The 17,950-nt window shown below is 26.3% G+C and overlaps 2 protein-coding genes across 3 annotated transcripts in view; both read right to left on the bottom strand.

The window, feature by feature from the left end:
• Window positions 1-1,290: 1,290 nt before the first annotated feature.
• LOC127287758 (solute carrier organic anion transporter family member 74D) lies at window positions 1,291-9,892 on the bottom strand. Its single transcript, XM_051314853.1, has 8 exons — window positions 9,632-9,892; window positions 6,958-7,157; window positions 5,795-6,217; window positions 4,590-4,825; window positions 2,516-2,801; window positions 2,242-2,437; window positions 1,581-2,167; window positions 1,291-1,470 (listed from the first exon to the last, which is right to left on the bottom strand). The coding sequence occupies exons 2-8, from the start codon at window positions 7,142-7,144 to the stop codon at window positions 1,307-1,309; spliced, it is 2,079 nt and encodes a 692-aa protein (XP_051170810.1). The 5' UTR covers window positions 7,145-7,157; window positions 9,632-9,892; the 3' UTR covers window positions 1,291-1,306.
• A 1,325-nt stretch (window positions 9,893-11,217) lies between these two features.
• LOC127287757 (RNA-binding protein 24-B-like) overlaps window positions 11,218-17,950 on the bottom strand; it is a 28,448-nt gene continuing 21,715 nt past the window's right edge. Inside the window, exons 5-6 of one of the 2 annotated variants that reach the window (XM_051314851.1) lie at window positions 16,338-16,714; window positions 11,218-13,022 (exon numbers count right to left, since the gene is read on the bottom strand). In XM_051314851.1, coding sequence (XP_051170808.1) covers window positions 12,871-13,022; window positions 16,338-16,714 — 529 coding nt within the window. In that variant the 3' untranslated portion in view covers window positions 11,218-12,870. The remainder of the gene's footprint in view (window positions 13,023-16,337; window positions 16,715-17,950) is intronic. The other variant, XM_051314852.1, reaches the window with a different exon arrangement.

The following is a 17,950-nucleotide window of genomic DNA, read 5'->3' as shown; positions in this document are numbered from 1 at the left end:
TATGCTGAAAAAAAATAGGTGTACACGTAGTTGAGAGATCATGAAATTTTGCAAACGAATCGCAAATTGCAGTTGCAACCACCCACTTGCGAGTTTAAATTACAGCATTCATATAGTGGTAGAAGAATCAAGGCCGGACGAGTGAGATTAGAATCATTATAGTCTAGGCTAGTTCGACGTTTTTCTTTTCTTAGAACGTGCTTTTGATACCACTTATCACCATATATATTATATATTTTTTTTTCAGTCAATTTTTTTATTTTTCAAAAAACAACATAAATTAAAAAAATATGAGTTAAAATTTTGAATTTAATTTGATTTCAACAACTAGGTCACGGTCAACGTGTGTCATTTTATATACATTTAACATAATTTAAAATCAAATTAGTTCTATAAAAATCATTCAATAAAAACGTAAATAAACCCTCTAAATCTGAATCAAATCATTAATAGAAATTTAGAAAATTTCAGTAAATTTTTCAATGCGGAAATTCAGTCACATTTCGCTGAAAATAAGTTGATTACTAATTTAAATCTGCATTATCATTAATCGGTAAAACAGATTTGACTGAATTAGAATTCTATTTTTTTAGTGAAATATTACTGTCAGTGGAAAAATTACAGAAATGCGCTAAGTTCCAATTTTATTAGTAACGTCTCAATGATTAAGATTTATTTTTCTTATTTTCTTAAAGAAAAGCAATTTCGACAAATATTTAATTCTCTTTCAGCTATCTGATTTAGAAATATTCAATTATGACAAACTATCTTATCGACAGATGATTATAATAGTCGATAAAGTAGAAAATTTTGTTCGTAGATAACAAACTGAAAAATTTAAATCTTTCAAATAAAACAATTCTTTTTTTTTGTCGATAAATAACATTTTATTACATACTTTGATAAACAACTTTGAACAATTATACTTGGAATTATCAAAATAGAATATCACGAAAATAAACTATCACAATGCGAATAAAAATTCGCAAAATTGAATTATAAAATATCTCTTATTTAAAAATTATTTTTCAATATTATTTTCTTCTATAATATAAATTAAAATATATCTTGTAAATTTATTATTTACAATCGTTTCATTTTAAATATTAATATTATATATTAAACGACATATAGAAAATTCAATATTTAAAAAAAAAATTTCTACAAAATATATTTTATCACATATTGATATTCTATAGTCATTAAATTTCTATTTAGAAATCATTAAAATTAAAATACTTTTTAATGCATTTGATAAGTGAAAATTTTATCAAGTGTGATAAAACTGAATTTTGAAATAGAAAATTTAAGTTGAATTTTTATTTTCATGTTTTTCTGCATTATTTGTTTGCTCTACTGTTAATGATTTGACAAAATCATGTCTCATATCGTCATTTGCTCCATACAAATCGACATTTTTGCCAAGGTACCAAACTCCAATGTCAAATATAACGCCAATTATCGTAAAACCTGAAATAATTCAAAAAAATTTTTATTTCAGATTATAATTTAACATAGAATAATTTTAAAGAAAGAAGCTAATCAAAAATTATTTTTTTTTTTTAAATCAAAAAACTCACATATTGCCGTGCTGTTAATATAGTTACGAAACTTATCTGGGTCATAAACCCAACAGTTTCCCTTCATACCACAAGCCTCGTCCCACACAAGACAAGTGGAATCTATAAGTGCCCCATAGATAATGGGTCCTGGAATAAGTGCAAGAAGTGAGATCAACATTAATGTTATTCCTTGAGCAAATGCTTTATCTCGATCTTCAACACTTCGATAATTAACTAAAACATTGCCAATTTTTCCCGAACATGTCAACAATTGAATAAGACACATTATAATTGTCAATATTAAATAGGGTTTTTTACAATCATTTTTACATGCACCAGCTTTAACAATATCAAAAATATTTGTCGTCAAATATCCATCTTCAGTCAATGATGATATATTTGCATTTAATTCATAATATGAATGTTGAATATTCATTTGATTTTGTGTACAACTACAATTTCCATATTCACCATTTGAAAGTACTTTTTTACAACCCGCATGACATGCTGAGAAAAATGTTGTCATTGTTGGCTCATAACAAACTGGTGAATATTTCACATTATCACAAGAACAATCAGCATTGCATGGAAAGTTGAGATTTATCCTAAAAAAAACCCCCCAAAAAATTCTTATAAAATTGAAAAGCAAGAAAGAAGCAAAAATAAAAAAAATTCTCACTGCATTGAATTTGGATCAATTCCTTGTATTTGTGTACCAGGACAGCTTAAAAATAAAAATGCTATTTGTCCTAAAATATACGATAAACCAATAATAACATTCCAACCAAGTAAAATTCGTGGTCCCGGTTTATATTTACTAATAACAATTCCCGATACCAAAAAACCTAATACCATTCCAATTAATGTGATGGGTCCTAGAAAATAGAAAATTATTTTTATCTGAGAAACTATATAAAAATTTGTCTATTTTTTTTTAACTATTTTTATCATACCTGTTATCATTGAACTACCTGCAGCTGAAACACCAAATAAAACCTCCATATATTTCGACATAAATGTAATATAGGCTGACGCACCAAGAATATAAAAAACTCCACTTAAATTATTACAAGTTAAAATTGGATTCAGCATTAATCGTTTCATTGATGTCATGAAATCACTTACAGTTGGTTTAAATTCAATTTCTGTATTTATTATTTTTTTATTTGAATTTTCTTTAATTTTCTCCATTTTTTTTGGTGAGCAATCATGTTTTAATGGTTCTTCTCCAATTTGTGGCTTTAATTTATGTAAAAGAAAAATTAATAATTTCTTTTTATATGCACTATAAAAAAAAAATTCTTTGCCTTAACCATAGCAACCGTAAGCATTTGAAACGATTTCTACAGCAACCGTGACAATAGCAACGGTTTCTATTAGCAACCGTAACCATAGCAACAGATCCAACAGTAGCAGTAATCATAGCAACGATTTCCTTCACTGAAAAAAGGCTTTGGTATTGACAACCAAACGTTTGGTTGGTATTTAAGCAACCAAAATTTTTTTGTTGAATCACCAAAATTTTAATTGTCTCAATCAAAATTTGTTTGACACAACCAAAATTAGAAAAAAAGGATTTTTGTTGTCTTAACTAAAGTTTGATTGGGACAACCAAAATTTTGTTGATTCAATAAAAAAAATTTGGTTGCTTAGATACCAACCAAACGTTTGGTTGTCAATATCAAACCCTTTTTTCAGTGTTAGCAACGGTTCCTATAGCAACAGTTACTATGGTAACCGTAAAAACAGCAACGGTAATAACAGTAGCAGTATCCATAGCAACGGTTCCTATAGTAATAGTTACTATGGCAACCGTAACCATAGCGACGGTTCCAACAATATCAGTAACCATAGCAACGGTTCCTACAGCAACCGAAACCATAGCAGCGGTTCCTACAGCAACCGTAACCGTAGCAACGGTTTCTGTAGCAACAATTACTGTAGCAACCGTCACCATAGTAACGGTTCCTATAGCAACAGTAACCACAGCAACGGTTCCAACAGTAGCAGTAACCATAGCAACGGTTCCTACAGCAACCGTAACCATAGCAACGGTTTCTATATCAACCGTAACCATAGCAACGGTTCCTACAGCAACCGTAACCGTAGCAACGGTTTCTATAGCAACAATTACTGTAGCAACCGTCACCATAGTAACGATTCCTATAGCAACGGTTCCAACAGTAGCAGTAACCATAGCAACGGTTTCTATATTAACAGTAATCACAGCAACGGTTTCTATATTAACAGTAACCACAGCAACGGTTTCTATAGCAACAATTACTGTAGCAACCGTCACCATAGTAACGGTTCCTATAGCAACAGTAACCACAGCAACGGTTCCAACAGTAGCAGTAACCATAGCAACGGTTCCTACAGCAACCGAAACCATAGCAGCGGTTCCTACAGCAACCGTAACCGTAGCAACGGTTTCTGTAGCAACAATTACTGTAGCAACCGTCACCATAGTAACGGTTCCTATAGCAACAGTAACCACAGCAACGGTTCCAACAGTAGCAGTAACCATAGCAACGGTTTCTATATCAACCGTAACCATAGCAACGGTTCCTACAGCAACCGTAACCGTAGCAACGGTTTCTATAGCAACAATTACTGTAGCAACCGTCACCATAGTAACGGTTCCTATAGCAACGGTTCCAACAGTAGCAGTAACCATAGCAACGGTTCCTACAGCAACCGTAACCATAGCAACGGTTTCTATATCAACAGTAACCATAGCAACGGTTCCTATAGCAACAGTTACTGTAGCAACCGTCACCTAAGTAACGGTTCCTATAGCAACAGTAACCACAGCAACGGTTTCTACAGCAACCGTCACCATATCAACGGTTCCTATAGTAACAGTAACCATAGTAACGGTTACAATGGTAATGATTTTTTATTAAAATTAATATATAATAGCTTCGAAACATTTTAATGAAAGCCTTTTTTTGTTTGTCTAATTTTTTTCTGTATATTTACAACTATATTTAAAAAAAAAATCAAAAAAAAAAAAGCATACACTACCTTCTTTGAAGATGTATTTGATTTTGGCAAATGACGAGGAAACATGGCAATAAAAACTGCAAACATTGCCATAGTCGTTCCAAGAATTATCCAACCAAGCCACCATGCTCCCAACCATCGTGGATCTTCTTTAGTAATTACTGGATGTAAAGTAGGATTTATATATAAACTTAAACAAGCATAGCCTAAAACGAATCCCACAACAGGTCCAAGTGTTCGAAGTGCAAATGTGAATCCTGTAATTAAAAAATAAGAAAAAAAAAAGTTATCCTCATATATATATATACATCGTACAAAACTTTTACCGGAATTTAAAATAATATTATCATTATATCACAAATACAATATTCACATAAAAAAAAATTTTTCTTAAAAATTACGTATATTTATCAAATATTGACATTGTTTAATGTGAAATTTATATTTCAAAATTTCCTATTGAAAAGAAAAACAAGAACTGAATTATTTTGATAATTTCTTAATGATTTCTTATTAATTTCGATAAAAAAAAAAAAAAAAACATTTCTTTATGAGAATTAATAATTTTTTTTCTTTGGAAAAAAATAGAAAAAATAAATCGAAAACGAATAAATATAAATAACTATTTGCAGTAACTTTTGATATTATCTCAGGTAGCAGACAAAAAGAGGTAAACAAGTTAAAAAAAGAAATTAACATTATTAATCTTTTTATCGGTCATTTATCAAGTTAGATAAGACAAAACATATAAATACCTATATATATATATATGCCAAGGGATGAATTGCCACAATAATTTTTTATTATTAACAACAAAAGAATTGTATATTCAAAAAGAAATTAAAATTACCCTAATAAAAAAATATATACTACTCATTTTTTATCCTTTTTTACATCATCTCAAAAATAAATGTGGTTTTTTAATTTTTTTTTTTTTGTAGTAACAAAATATTTTGATTAAATCAAACTGTTTTCAAGGTGTGCAAATAAAATTCCCGCATTGATATCGTGGCATTGACACTGGGACTCAATTAAACGATATATGCACTCGCATATATGTTGGTCATCGTTTATTACGAAATGTATATATACAGAAATTATAATAAACAAATTCCTCACAATTCCAGGAATATAAGAAATTGATTATTTTATTTTTCTTACTTTTATTGGAAAACTGCATTTTTTAAAAATTGAATTTTTTTTTAATTACTTTTTTTTTAACGTACCTAATAGCATTGGAGTATTTTTCTTTCGAGTATTATCATCGAGATAAGTTTGTCCTAAGCCATAATAAAGTGTGGTACCAATTCCTAAAATAAATTGTGACAAAAATACCAATAATCTTGGAAGAATGCTTATATCCTGCAATGATTCCTCATCGCAGTGTGGTTGATTTTTTTCTCCCGAACAAGTTGGAAGATCGTCAATTGATGTTGAATTAATTAAATTTTGATCGAGATATTCACTTGTCAATGCCAATGCATCTTTACCCGGTCCATATATAAAATGTGGAAGGGCCAATACAAAACATGAGAGTCCACTCAATGCAACGCCAACTGCTATCCATCTTGGCCGATGACCTGATCCTCCATAATATGTTAAAACTAGTGATAAAATTTGTGATATCTCATTTCCTGAGAGTATTATTCCTAAACAGAAAATTTCAAACAATTCTGTAACTCGTTTTGTTAACAAAAAAAAAAATTTTTATTTTTTAACACCCAAATTATTAGTTTTTATCATTGTTATCATTAAAACAAAAAATATTATATATTTAATTAAATTAAGATTGATATTATGAGTTTAGCCTTTGATCATAGTGAGAACCACTGTGTAAAGAGTGGTGGGGGTAGACGAATACCAATCACCGCATGAGAAGTGGGGGTACTGGGAAAATGATTGGTTTGTCTCACTCCTCTCCCAGTGTTCTCAACCAATTTTCATTTTTTGATAACAAATAATTTTCAATCTTCTTTGTATTAACTAATTATTGAAAAATCTTCTATAATTTGTAAATATTAATCAAAAACAATATTTTAAAATAATGCCTGTTACAAAAAATTAGTTAACCTTCACTAAAAACTTAATCGGAAAAGTAAGCATTACTTCATTGATTATAATAAAAAAATTTACTAATCTCTATTTATTTTTGTTATATTATTTCATTATATCAGTTTCGTATTTATTTAATTTGAATACTATTTTATTTGCTTTGAATAAATATTTTTCGAAAAAAAAAATATGTCACTATAATAAAATTAGGAACATATTTTAATGTTTCTTTTTTTTAGTCTAATGTTATAAAATAAAATTTTTGCATATTTTCATCATTAAAATTTGCTGTGTACAAAAAAAAAATCAATTTTTGAAAGAAAAAAAAATTGATTACCTGTTGTTTGACTTGGAATTTTAAACCTTTTCTCAAGTGTTGTTAACGTGACCATGACATACACAAAAGCCATACTTTGAACAGTGCCAAGAAGGCCATAAACTATAATAAAAACTTTTGACGTTGCTCTTCCTGCAAGCCATTTGGGATAAATTCCACAAAGACCGCATTTTGCATCCTCGTCCATCCTTCCGGCAGTCCTTAATAAATAATAAAGAGCGTGATTTTTATGTACCAAACCCCCTAAAATTGTTTTTTTTAATTCCACTTTTTTTTAAACAAAAAAAAGTGAGATTAAAAAAAAATTTTTTTAGGGGATCCGGAAAATCAAAAAAATTACTCCATAATATTAATTTTCTAATTTATAATAAATGAATTTCTAATAATAAAATATTTTACTTAAATATAAATCTTTCTTTTTAAAAGAAGTATTAAAATAGAAATTTATCGCAAATGTATAAATTATTAAAACTCAAGAGCTACACATACTTTGTTGCTTGTTACTTACATATTTTAACTCTTATTTTTATTGTCAATAAATGAAAAATTATTTTACTAAAATTTGACCAAAAAAAAAAAACGCATTGTTGAAAGAAAATAAATTTTTAATAGTTGCAAAAAAAAAATGTTTAAATGCATATTTGATGATGTTATTATATTTTATGACATCGTGCGACACAACTTTAAATAATACATAAAAATTAATTATTTTTGTATTATATTGAAAGATATTTGTTATCTAAATGCACAATTTTCTCTTATATAATGAAACTACCAACATTGTTTGACCTGTGAGTTCGACAAATGCATTTCTATACAATTATTGTACACGATTTGTTAAATCTGTTTAAAGGCATGTAACAAGAGGTAAATTACTGTTCTCTGCGAATCTTGTACAGTCACTACTAAAATGCATTGAACAATATATATATATATATATATAAATAAAAACGTTTTTTCAATTAAAAACAATTTTTTCATTGCAGAAAAAAAAAGTTTTTTCAAAATATTAATATTAAATATGACTAAAACAAAAAATTTTATAATTATTTCCGGTACTCAATTTTTTTTTTTTTATAGAAAGATAAGATCGATAATGCTTTTTGTAAAAAAAAAAATTCATTGTTACAGTAAAATTTTCCCAGTAATAGTAAAACTTTGAATAAACCTGAATTGATAAATTTTTGAAAAATCAAAAAAGAGTTTTAAAAATATTGCAAAACCTAAAATAAGACTTTTTTCATCCTATAACAATACAATAAAATACTTATTTTAAGAAAAAAAATATCTTATTCTAATTGTTTTAATCAGTTGAATTTAAAAATATTTTTTTTGAATATATAATAATTAATTTTTTTACAGAAAATTTTCGTTGAAATTCTAAAGAAAATATTTTTACATAGAGAAAAATTAATTTTTTAAGTGAAAATTTTTTCATTTAAATAAAATTAAAATTGATTGTGGAAATTTTACAGGATGCGCGCATATCCTAAGAAACGTTTATTATCTCCTTCGTGTATAATGTATATTTTGTCTTTCATAAAATACACGGCTATACTATAATATTCATGAATGTATTTGTAATCTGTACAATCGTAAAATATGTGTAATTATCAACAAACATATTAAGCACGTTCATAAAAAGAGATTATTTATTATTAATCGAACATTTTTTAAATATTTAGTGTAATGACATCAATCATTTTCGCTTTTAGTAAAGTAATATTTAATCTTATATAGACGAATTTGTTGATGACATAAAACATGTAAAAACAAAATTACACAAAAATTGGATCAATAATTTAAAAAATACCAAAAACAATTTCTTTTATAATCATGTTATAATAGAATTTAAAAGAAATTATAATTTAGTCTTGAATTAAAAAAAAAAAAATTAATGTCCATATAAGAAATTGTGATATAACCGATTTGTCATTGTTGTCTTTTTGACACAAATTGGTATTATAATGAAGTGAAAGGGCGCAGTCATAGCTAAGATCTGTAAAAGTAGCACGTATTCTCTATAGTGCACGATTATCATTATAAATATTATAATCCAATTGGTGCTTTAGAAATAAATTCACTTTATACAAATGAAATTTATTAAAATTTATTTTTATTTAACTTTTCCTTTTGGAATTATTGAATTTACATTATGTGACTCAGAATAATACAAAAAAAAAAATTTAACTGAATAATTGAAAACTAAATAATAAATAATTGAATAATCAAAAAAAAATTCTTAGAATTCAAAATTTTTTAAGTTTCATTTCTTACAATTTTAAATAATTTAATTTTACTATTAATATTAAGAAAAAGAAATATTCGAACGTGACTGTGACAATTATTGCAATTGTTTAAAAATCTCAATTTTTCACAGCGATTAATTCAAAAAAAAAAAAAACTACTGATAAAGTACATTCAGAGGAAAACTAGAGAATTCTCATTTTTTTTTCCACAATTTTTACTGATTACAAATCTCGATAATCTAAATGACTGAGCATTATTATTGCGATTACAAATATTTATCGACTCCAAAAAAGTAAGCAAAATTTAAACATTTTTATTTCCAATAGAATTTTAATTAAAAAAAATTTTTTTGTTAAAAAATAAATTAATCGAGTAACGATATAAAAAAAAACGATATTTTTGTTCAAATTAATTAAAATTTTACCGTTTTTAATGACAGGTCACGTGACTTGCTCCTGCATGGACGCCGGAAGGATAATCCACTTTCTTATAATCGTTCGTTTGGAGAACGATTTTTTTTTTTTGCAAAAAAAATAACAAGAGTTTCGATATTATTGTTTTTTGAAAAAATTGATTTTATTCAAGGATAAAGATGACAAGAGGTGATTTGAGAATTAAAGGAACACTCTAATGTCGAATAATCACTGGATAACTGAGCATCATCCGCTTTAGTTGTTACTTTGCTTCCCCTACTCTTGAAATACAATAAAAATGATAAAAGAAGAGTAATTCAAAAGTTTATGTTTTATGTTCATAAGAGTTAGGTGCTGACATCTTACAGTCAAACTGAGTGAGGTGAAACTCCAATGGTAACGTATCGACGCAAAGAGTGGATATAGTGCGAGCAACTTTAACATGCACTGTACACAAAACTGTAGAAATGTAATGTAATATTTTTTATTTTATTTCAGATGCAGCAGAAGGATTATTGATAGAAAATGAAAAATTACAATCATTTTCAATCTTCTAGATACAGATTTTTGAGCTAAAATAAGAAAATCAAAAAGCAAGGTGTAAAAAGAAATACTATAATTCTTTTTTGGAACACACAATTCTGATGTTTTGTTTTTTTTGTTTCAGATGTAGCAGCAGCGAAAAAAAGATTATTTTAGAAAACTAAATCGTAATATTATAAATGCAGCAAATCATCATCAGTAATCATTTTCAATCTTCTAGATATAGATTTTTAACCCAAAATCAAGAAATAAGGTATAAAAATAAATAATAAAATAATTCTTTTTTAAAATACAGAATTCTAATTTATTTTTCTATTTCAGATGCAGCAGCAGATTCATCGATAAAAAAAAGTGGTTTTTCTGAAAACTAAATCATAAAAAATTAATGCAACATAAAATTTTGTTAATATTATTTAAATACTAAATTGCAATCCTACTATAATAAATTTTCTCTCTTCTAGATACGGTTTTTTGACCCAAAATCAGGAAACAAAAAGAAACACTAATTCATTTTTAGAACACACAATTCTAATCTTTTTTTCTGTTTCAGATGTAGCAGCAGCAGCAAAAAAAAAATTATCTTAGAAAACTAAATCGTAATCATATTTTTACTAATGCAGAGAAAATTCCAATAAAAAAAAACAAAAAATTGCATGATTAAATTTAATATATATAGGTAGAAGTAGAAAAAAAAATTAAAACTTTATATTTTTCTCTTAGAGACAATATATTTTGCTTCTTTTTAATTAAACTAATATGTTGAACGACAATATTTGATAGTATTGTAGTTAACAGACAATATAGGTATATATATATTACAGTCGTTAATTCTAAGCACTTAGAATGTCATGACATTCACAGTCATTGACGCTTAGCGTATTTTTTTTCTAATTTTCCTTGATTTTTTTTTTCTTTTAAGTACATATTTACCTATGCAGTAGCAATACTATATATATATAATAATTCTAGTTGTAATTGAAAGTGATATTGAGACATATCAAAACAGTAATAACTATTATCAAATAGATAAAATAATAATATAATATAATAGTCATAATAATAATAATAATAATAATAATAATAATTGTAATAATAATAATAATAATAATAATAATAATGGCAATAATAATAATATAATAATTAGGTAATTACTATTTCCTCCTAATAACTGTATTATATTACTAATCGTCCTATTACATAATAATAATATCCGAAACTATGTTCTGCTTTCTCGAGACTTATGTTTGATTTTTTTTTCTACTTTATTTATACATTTCGATGATTCTCTCTTCATCGACGTCTACTAAGCCACCTAATTTTTTTTTTAAATCATCGATTTCTAAAGTCTCAAAGGTCTCTAATTTTAAGACTAGATGACCTCAAAACGCGATCCTTGATAATTGACTCTCGCTCTTCCTCTCTCACACTTTTTTTTTTTTAAACTTGTTCACTCATCCACTTTTCTCTCTGCGTTTCATACACAAACGTGACACTGACTAGTTTCTAACCGATTCCAAGAGCGCTTTTCTAAGGCACTTGTTTCTTTCATTTTTTTTTTCAAATTTCATATAGAAATGACTCATTTCTCTATTACAATTTTTTAATATTTTATGTAGAAAAAGGGATTCTTGAATATTTTTTTTTTTTTTTACAAGGCCTCAAAATTAAGACACTTCTGATGACATTATTCTCATAAGGCAACTTCGGTTAGAGTTTTAACAATATTAACTCCTAACTTCGCTGATCTGTAAATGACGATAAATTTTCTGTCATTGATTTTTTTTTTTTACAAAGAAGACGAAACTTAAAATCAGTCGAAGAGAAAACATTTTTTTTTTTTGCCGTTACAATTAATTCTTGAGAAAAGTTCTTGAAATGGTAGAATAAAAAGTTTTTTAAAATACATTTGAAAAAAAAAAAATATTTGCTTCAAAGAAAAAATACAATTGCGTCTTAGAAAAAATAATATAAAATAAGAAACTCTTCAAAAAAAAAAAGAGGTTTCTCAAAAAGTGACATTATACAGAAGAACAGTGGATACAAGAGACCCTTATTATATGCTTCTTTCTTCTAATTTTATACTCTATGATTAATTCTATTTTACAATCGACCTATTCTTTCGATTCCTTATACTGAGAATCGAAGGAAAAGGTCTCATTCTTTTTTTCTTTTATAAATAGTATAACATTAATATCTACTTCTCTTTGGAGGCGTATGCGCTAATTTTTTTTTTTAGCTCCTATATAAAGGGAAGATTAGGGAAGCTAGAGAGTAATTAATATGAGGACGTATGTTGAATGTGAAAGATTTTCCTTTTCAAAAGAAATATAAATATCAAGTTTTAGAAGAATAAAAACTTGTTTTGTATATATTTTTTTTAAATGATGACAATTCAACAATGAACAATAAAATTTCCAGCCTCTTGATTTTTGTAAAATTTTAAACAATCTAGATAAAATTTCATTCTTTTTTAAAACATATTTAGAATAAATTTCTCTTGTTTTGTCAAAAAAAAATTTGTCAAATTTTTCAAGAGAGATAGAATTGTTTTGTGTAAAAGAGACGTATTTTAAAAAAGAGACAAGAAATTTCAACAAATTTTTTTTTTTTTCTAGTAGAAAGATGTTCGATATCTATATATAGTTATAAATTACGATTTTGAGATTCGTCGATTAAATAATGATCAAGAAATAAAATTTGAGCTTTTCTACTGAAGCCTAGCTTCCTGAGGAGTCGTTTGATAAGGCAATCCAGGAAATGCTGCTCCTGCTGTCGCTGCAGTTGGTAATCCTGTTGCTCCTGGTAAAGTTGCGTACGTATATGGCGTTACATAACTTGCCGCCGCTGCTGCTGCATTTGCTGAAAAAAAAGAAATTACAAAATTTTATTCATTTAATTTTATTTTCATTTTTATTTTTTCTATAAGAAAAAATTTTCTTCTTTTATTATTATAAATATATGTGGAAAAAAAAAATCCAAACATTGAACGCAAGCGATGCTCAATCGTTGCAGATTACCGTTGGTCATTTTAACCCACCACCACCACCACAGACAGCTCAGCATTTAATGTATATATGTCGATCGCATAATAGATATGATATAGGAACGTAAACATGCAAGATTGCGTTTTGAATTTTTCTCCCACTTTTACTTCTTTTTACCTATTTTCTACTTTTTCTATTATTCATTCTCGTCATTGATTTTAATTTTTTTTTTTTTTTTTTTACATGTTCCGCAATATTTTTTTCTAATTTATTAAATAGAAAATAAATTTAAAAAAAAAAAAACAGTTCCAAAAGTTGAAAATAAGTAAGCGAGAGAGGAGAAATAATATCGGTAGCGACCCTGATGACCAAAGCAAAAGATTAAATAATTGCAGTAGTGGCAAAAAAAAATGTTGAAAATTTTAACTACTTTTTTTTTTTTTAATTGCAAATTGTTTCAATCATAGAATATTGAAAATTATAAATTATTTTTATTTAAATATTCTAGAGAGAAAGATTTTGCATGAAAAAAAAAAAACTCTTGTACATTTAAGCAAAAGCAGAAGTGAAAAATATTTAACTCTGATGTGCATATTTCGATATTTTGCACAAAAAAAAATAATTAAAAATAAACTCTAAAATATAGATTGCAGTATTTTTTTTTTATTATAAAGCAAAAATACTAAATAAAAAAATTATTCTATTATCTAAAAATTTAATCTGAATAAAATAGGTCGAAAATTGTTTTTTAAAAGTCTTTTTTTTAGGGGATGTTTTAAAATATATATTTTTTTAAAAATATTTATATGACAGTGAAAAAATTTTTCTCGACCTACTATATATTTTGCTTCCATCCAAAAGTAAAAAGAATTGTAAATATTTCTTCTATATCCTTCAAATAAATTAACAATATGTCCTTAGATTTGATTTTTTCTATATTTCGTATTTATAGGGGATTTGAGGTAACTGACTGCAAATTTGAAGTGAAATTTTAAAAAATTCAAAATGGCGGATCCAATATGGCGGATGATTTTTTTAAAATTCGTTAAATTTTCTTGATACTTGTTACTCCGGGGTTTTTGGGGTCGCTGATTATGAATTTGATGTTAGATTTGTAATCAACGATACTAAAAACACCAGAGTAATGAGTTTCAAGTGAATTTGATAAACTTAAAAAAAACCGCCATTTTGGATCCATTATTTTAAAATTTATGATTATTTTTTTCGTGTCAAAAATGTAGACTGCCAGTATTTATTAATAAGAACGATAATATAGACATTCTCAGACTTATGGACGGAAGCAAAATTATTTTAGACTGAAAAAAATTTATTTTGAAATTAAGAATAAATTTTGGAATTTTCTTTTTCTTTCGAATTTTGAGAATACTATTCCAATTTTAGAAATACTATTCTGATTTCAGAAATATCATTACAATTTTAGGAATATTGTTATCAAATTTTAGAAATACTATTCTAATTTTGAAAGTACTATTCTAATTTTATGAATACTAATCCAAATTTAGCAATTATATTCTAATTTTAGAATAATATCTAAATTTTAGAAATACTAAATTGATATTTGGAATACTATTCCAATTTTAAATATACTATTCCAATTTTAGGAATACTATTCCAATTTTAGAAGTACTATATTCTAATTTTGAGAATACTATTCAAATTTTAGAAATTCTAAACTGATTTTAAAAATACCATTCCAATTTTAGGAATGCTGTTATCAAATTTCAGAAATACTATTCTAATTTAGAAGGTACTATTATAATTTTAGGAATACTATTCTGATATTATGAATACTATTCCAATTTTAAGAATACTATTCCAAATTTAGAAATAATGAACTGATATTAGGAATACTATTCGAATTTCAGGAATTCTATTCCAATTTTAGGAATACCATTCCAATTTTAAAAATACTATTCCAAGTTTAGCAATTATATTCCAATTTTAAGAATACTATTCCAAATTTAGCAATTATATTCCAATTTTAGAAGTATTATTCTAATTTTGAGAATACTATTCCAATTTTAAGAATAATAAACTGATATTAGGAATACTATTCCAATTTCAGGAATTCTATTCCAATTTTAGGAATACCATTCCAATTTTAAGAATACTATTCCAAATTTAGCAATTATATTCCAATATTAAGAATACTATTCCAAATTTAGCAATTATATTCCAATTTTACAAATACTATTCCAAATTTAGCAATTATATTCCAATTTTAAAAATACTATTCCAAATTTAGAATTTATATTCCAATTTTAGAAGTACTATTCTAATTTTAAGAATACTATTCCAATTTTAGGAATAATAAACTGATATTAGGAATACTATTCCAATTTCAGGAATTCTATTCCAATTTTAGGAATACTATTCCAATTTTAAGAATACTATTCCAATTTTAGAAGTACTTATTTAAGATTTTAAGAATTTTAGAAGTACTATTCTAATTTTGAGAATACTATTCTCCAATTTGAGGAATAATAAACTGATATTAGGAATACAATTCCAATTTCAGAAATTCTATTCCAATTTTAGGAATACCATTCCAATTTTAAGAATATTATTCCAAATTTAGTAATTATATTCCAATTTTAAGAATACTATTCCAATTTTAGGAATAATAAACTGATATTAGGAATACTATTCCAATTTCAGGAATTCTATTCCAATTTTAGGAATTCCATTCCAATTTTAAGAATACTATTTCAATTTTAGAAGTACTATTCTAATTTTGAGAATACTATTCCAATTTTATGAATAATAAACTGATATTAGAAATACTATTCCAATTTCAGGAATTCTTTTCCAATTTTAGGAATACTATTCCAATTTTAAGAATACTATTCCAATGTTAGAAGTATTATTCTAATTTTCTGAATACTATTCCAATTTTAAGAATACTTTTCCAATTTCCCAAGTACTTTCCTAAGTTTGAAAATACAATTTCATTTTGACGAATACTATTCTAATTTTAAGAATACTATTCTTTTTCAGAATATTATTCAAAATTTTAAAAAATAAATGCAATTTTCAAAATACCCAACCGTTTCATATTAATCAGAGCTAGTTTTATCTTAATTTGTGAATAAATTTTTTCCACGATTAAAAAAAGAAAAAAAATTCTGCCAATCATTTTTTTTTTTTTTTTTTTCATTAGAATCGCTACCATTGCCACGGAGTATGGTTGGCAGATATTGTGGCAGGAACACTTTTCCCAAACGTTGATGTGTCAGCATTGTCTGGTTGCCATTGCTGTGCTGACTGTGGTGTAGGTGTGTCAAATTGATCTCGTTGCTCTTGGTTGTAGCATTTTTCAAAGACATACCAGCGGCTGCAGCACTTGTATATGGATAGGCCTCAGCAAAATTATACGACGTTCCAGGATATGTTGCCGCCGCTGCAGCGGCATTTTGATATTCATAAAATTGCGAAGCTGCAGCAACTGCTGCCGCATGACTCAATTGCGTTGCCGGAAGTTGAACTAAACCTCCTGGTGCTGCCGCTGCCAAATATGGTGATTGATACATATAACCAGGTGGCACGCTGCAAGAAAAACAATTTTTTAATTACGATTTTTTTCTTTTTTTTTTTTTTTTTGTCAATATTCAAAAGGAGAAAGTGTTTTAAGAAGTGTACATACCGAAGCTTCCCATTAACAGATTTCCTCGCATTTTCAATAATAATAATAATAATAATTTTCACTTCTTTTGTAAAATTTAGAATTTGTTTTAACTTTTAGAAATTTTTATTTAATTAATTAAATATTATTATTGATGAAGGAAATATGTTTTTTTGTTATGAAATGCCTTTTTTCAAGCCATAGTGAAGAAAATTGGTTTTCATTTTTTTTTGAATTAAAAAAATGTTTTTATATCGAAAAAAAACTGTTAGATAATAAAAAAAAATGGTTTTTTGAAAAAAAACAACTTTCGATACACCTGTGGCTTTGATAAGAAGGTATTTTGTTACGGCTGTTTTCATTGTGTTTATATGAGTTTGTGAAACTGAGTAAATAAAAAACCAAATGGTGTTGAAGCAGAATAATTGAGATTAAACGTTATCTTCGTTTTAAACATGCGTCTTCTTTAAAAAAAAAAAAAAAAGAGAAGCTCATAAAATTCTAACCACGTTTTTCAAGAAATAAAAATATTTTTGCTACTTTCTTAATTAAAGTTCTATTTTTTCATAAAAACTTTCCTTATAAAATTTGCAAAATTTTTTTCTTTTATTTATCTAACAAAATTTTCTATTTATTACTATTATTTCGAAAATCGAATTTGTTATTCTCAATTTTTTGCAAAGTGAATACAATGAAAAAAAAATTTATTTGATTCGAATATTTCGATTACTTGAATCAAATAAATATTTACTTGAATCAAATAATTTTTATTTGAATAAATATTTATTTAAATCAAATAAAATTTGTTTTCCAGTGTTTATAAATAAAGAAAAATTATAAAACTTAAACGAAAACTCTTTGATAAAAATATTTGCCTGAAACTTTCGATTTTTGCAATATGTCCCAAAAACTACCAAAAACCAAACAAATAACAGCAAACGAAAAATAAAAATAAAATAATCAAGGGACAAATTGCCCAAAGTTTGAAGCTTTATGTGTAAGTATTTCAAAAAAAAAAAGTGTGTAAAACATGAGAAAAAGTAATTTAGAAAATAAAAACCAAGAGTTTGAATTAGTGTCACAGAAAATTCTGCGCGCGCAACATTTTTGGAGTGGGGCATCGTGAAAACTGATTTGTTAGGCCGCACTCTCACCTCTCA

Source organism: Leptopilina boulardi, unplaced genomic scaffold, assembly GCF_019393585.1.
Source record: "Leptopilina boulardi isolate dan_hultmark-lab unplaced genomic scaffold, ZJU_Lbou_2.1 LbouV2_372, whole genome shotgun sequence".
In the NCBI taxonomy this organism is placed as follows: domain Eukaryota; kingdom Metazoa; phylum Arthropoda; class Insecta; order Hymenoptera; family Figitidae; genus Leptopilina; species Leptopilina boulardi.
Note: the sequence above shows the minus strand (reverse complement) of the source record. Positions and strands in the feature narration are given on the sequence as shown.

Coding starts and splice junctions, on each gene's coding strand:
- LOC127287758 (XM_051314853.1), bottom strand. CDS start 7,144: ATGGACGAGGATGCAAAATGCGGTCTTTGTGGAATTTATCCCAAATGG. Junction 4,826..5,794: donor AAATACTCCAATGCTATTAG/GTACGTTAAAAA, acceptor TTTTAATTACAG/GATTCACATTTGCACTTCGA. Junction 2,802..4,589: donor CAAATACATCTTCAAAGAAG/GTAGTGTATGCT, acceptor CATAAATTAAAG/CCACAAATTGGAGAAGAACC.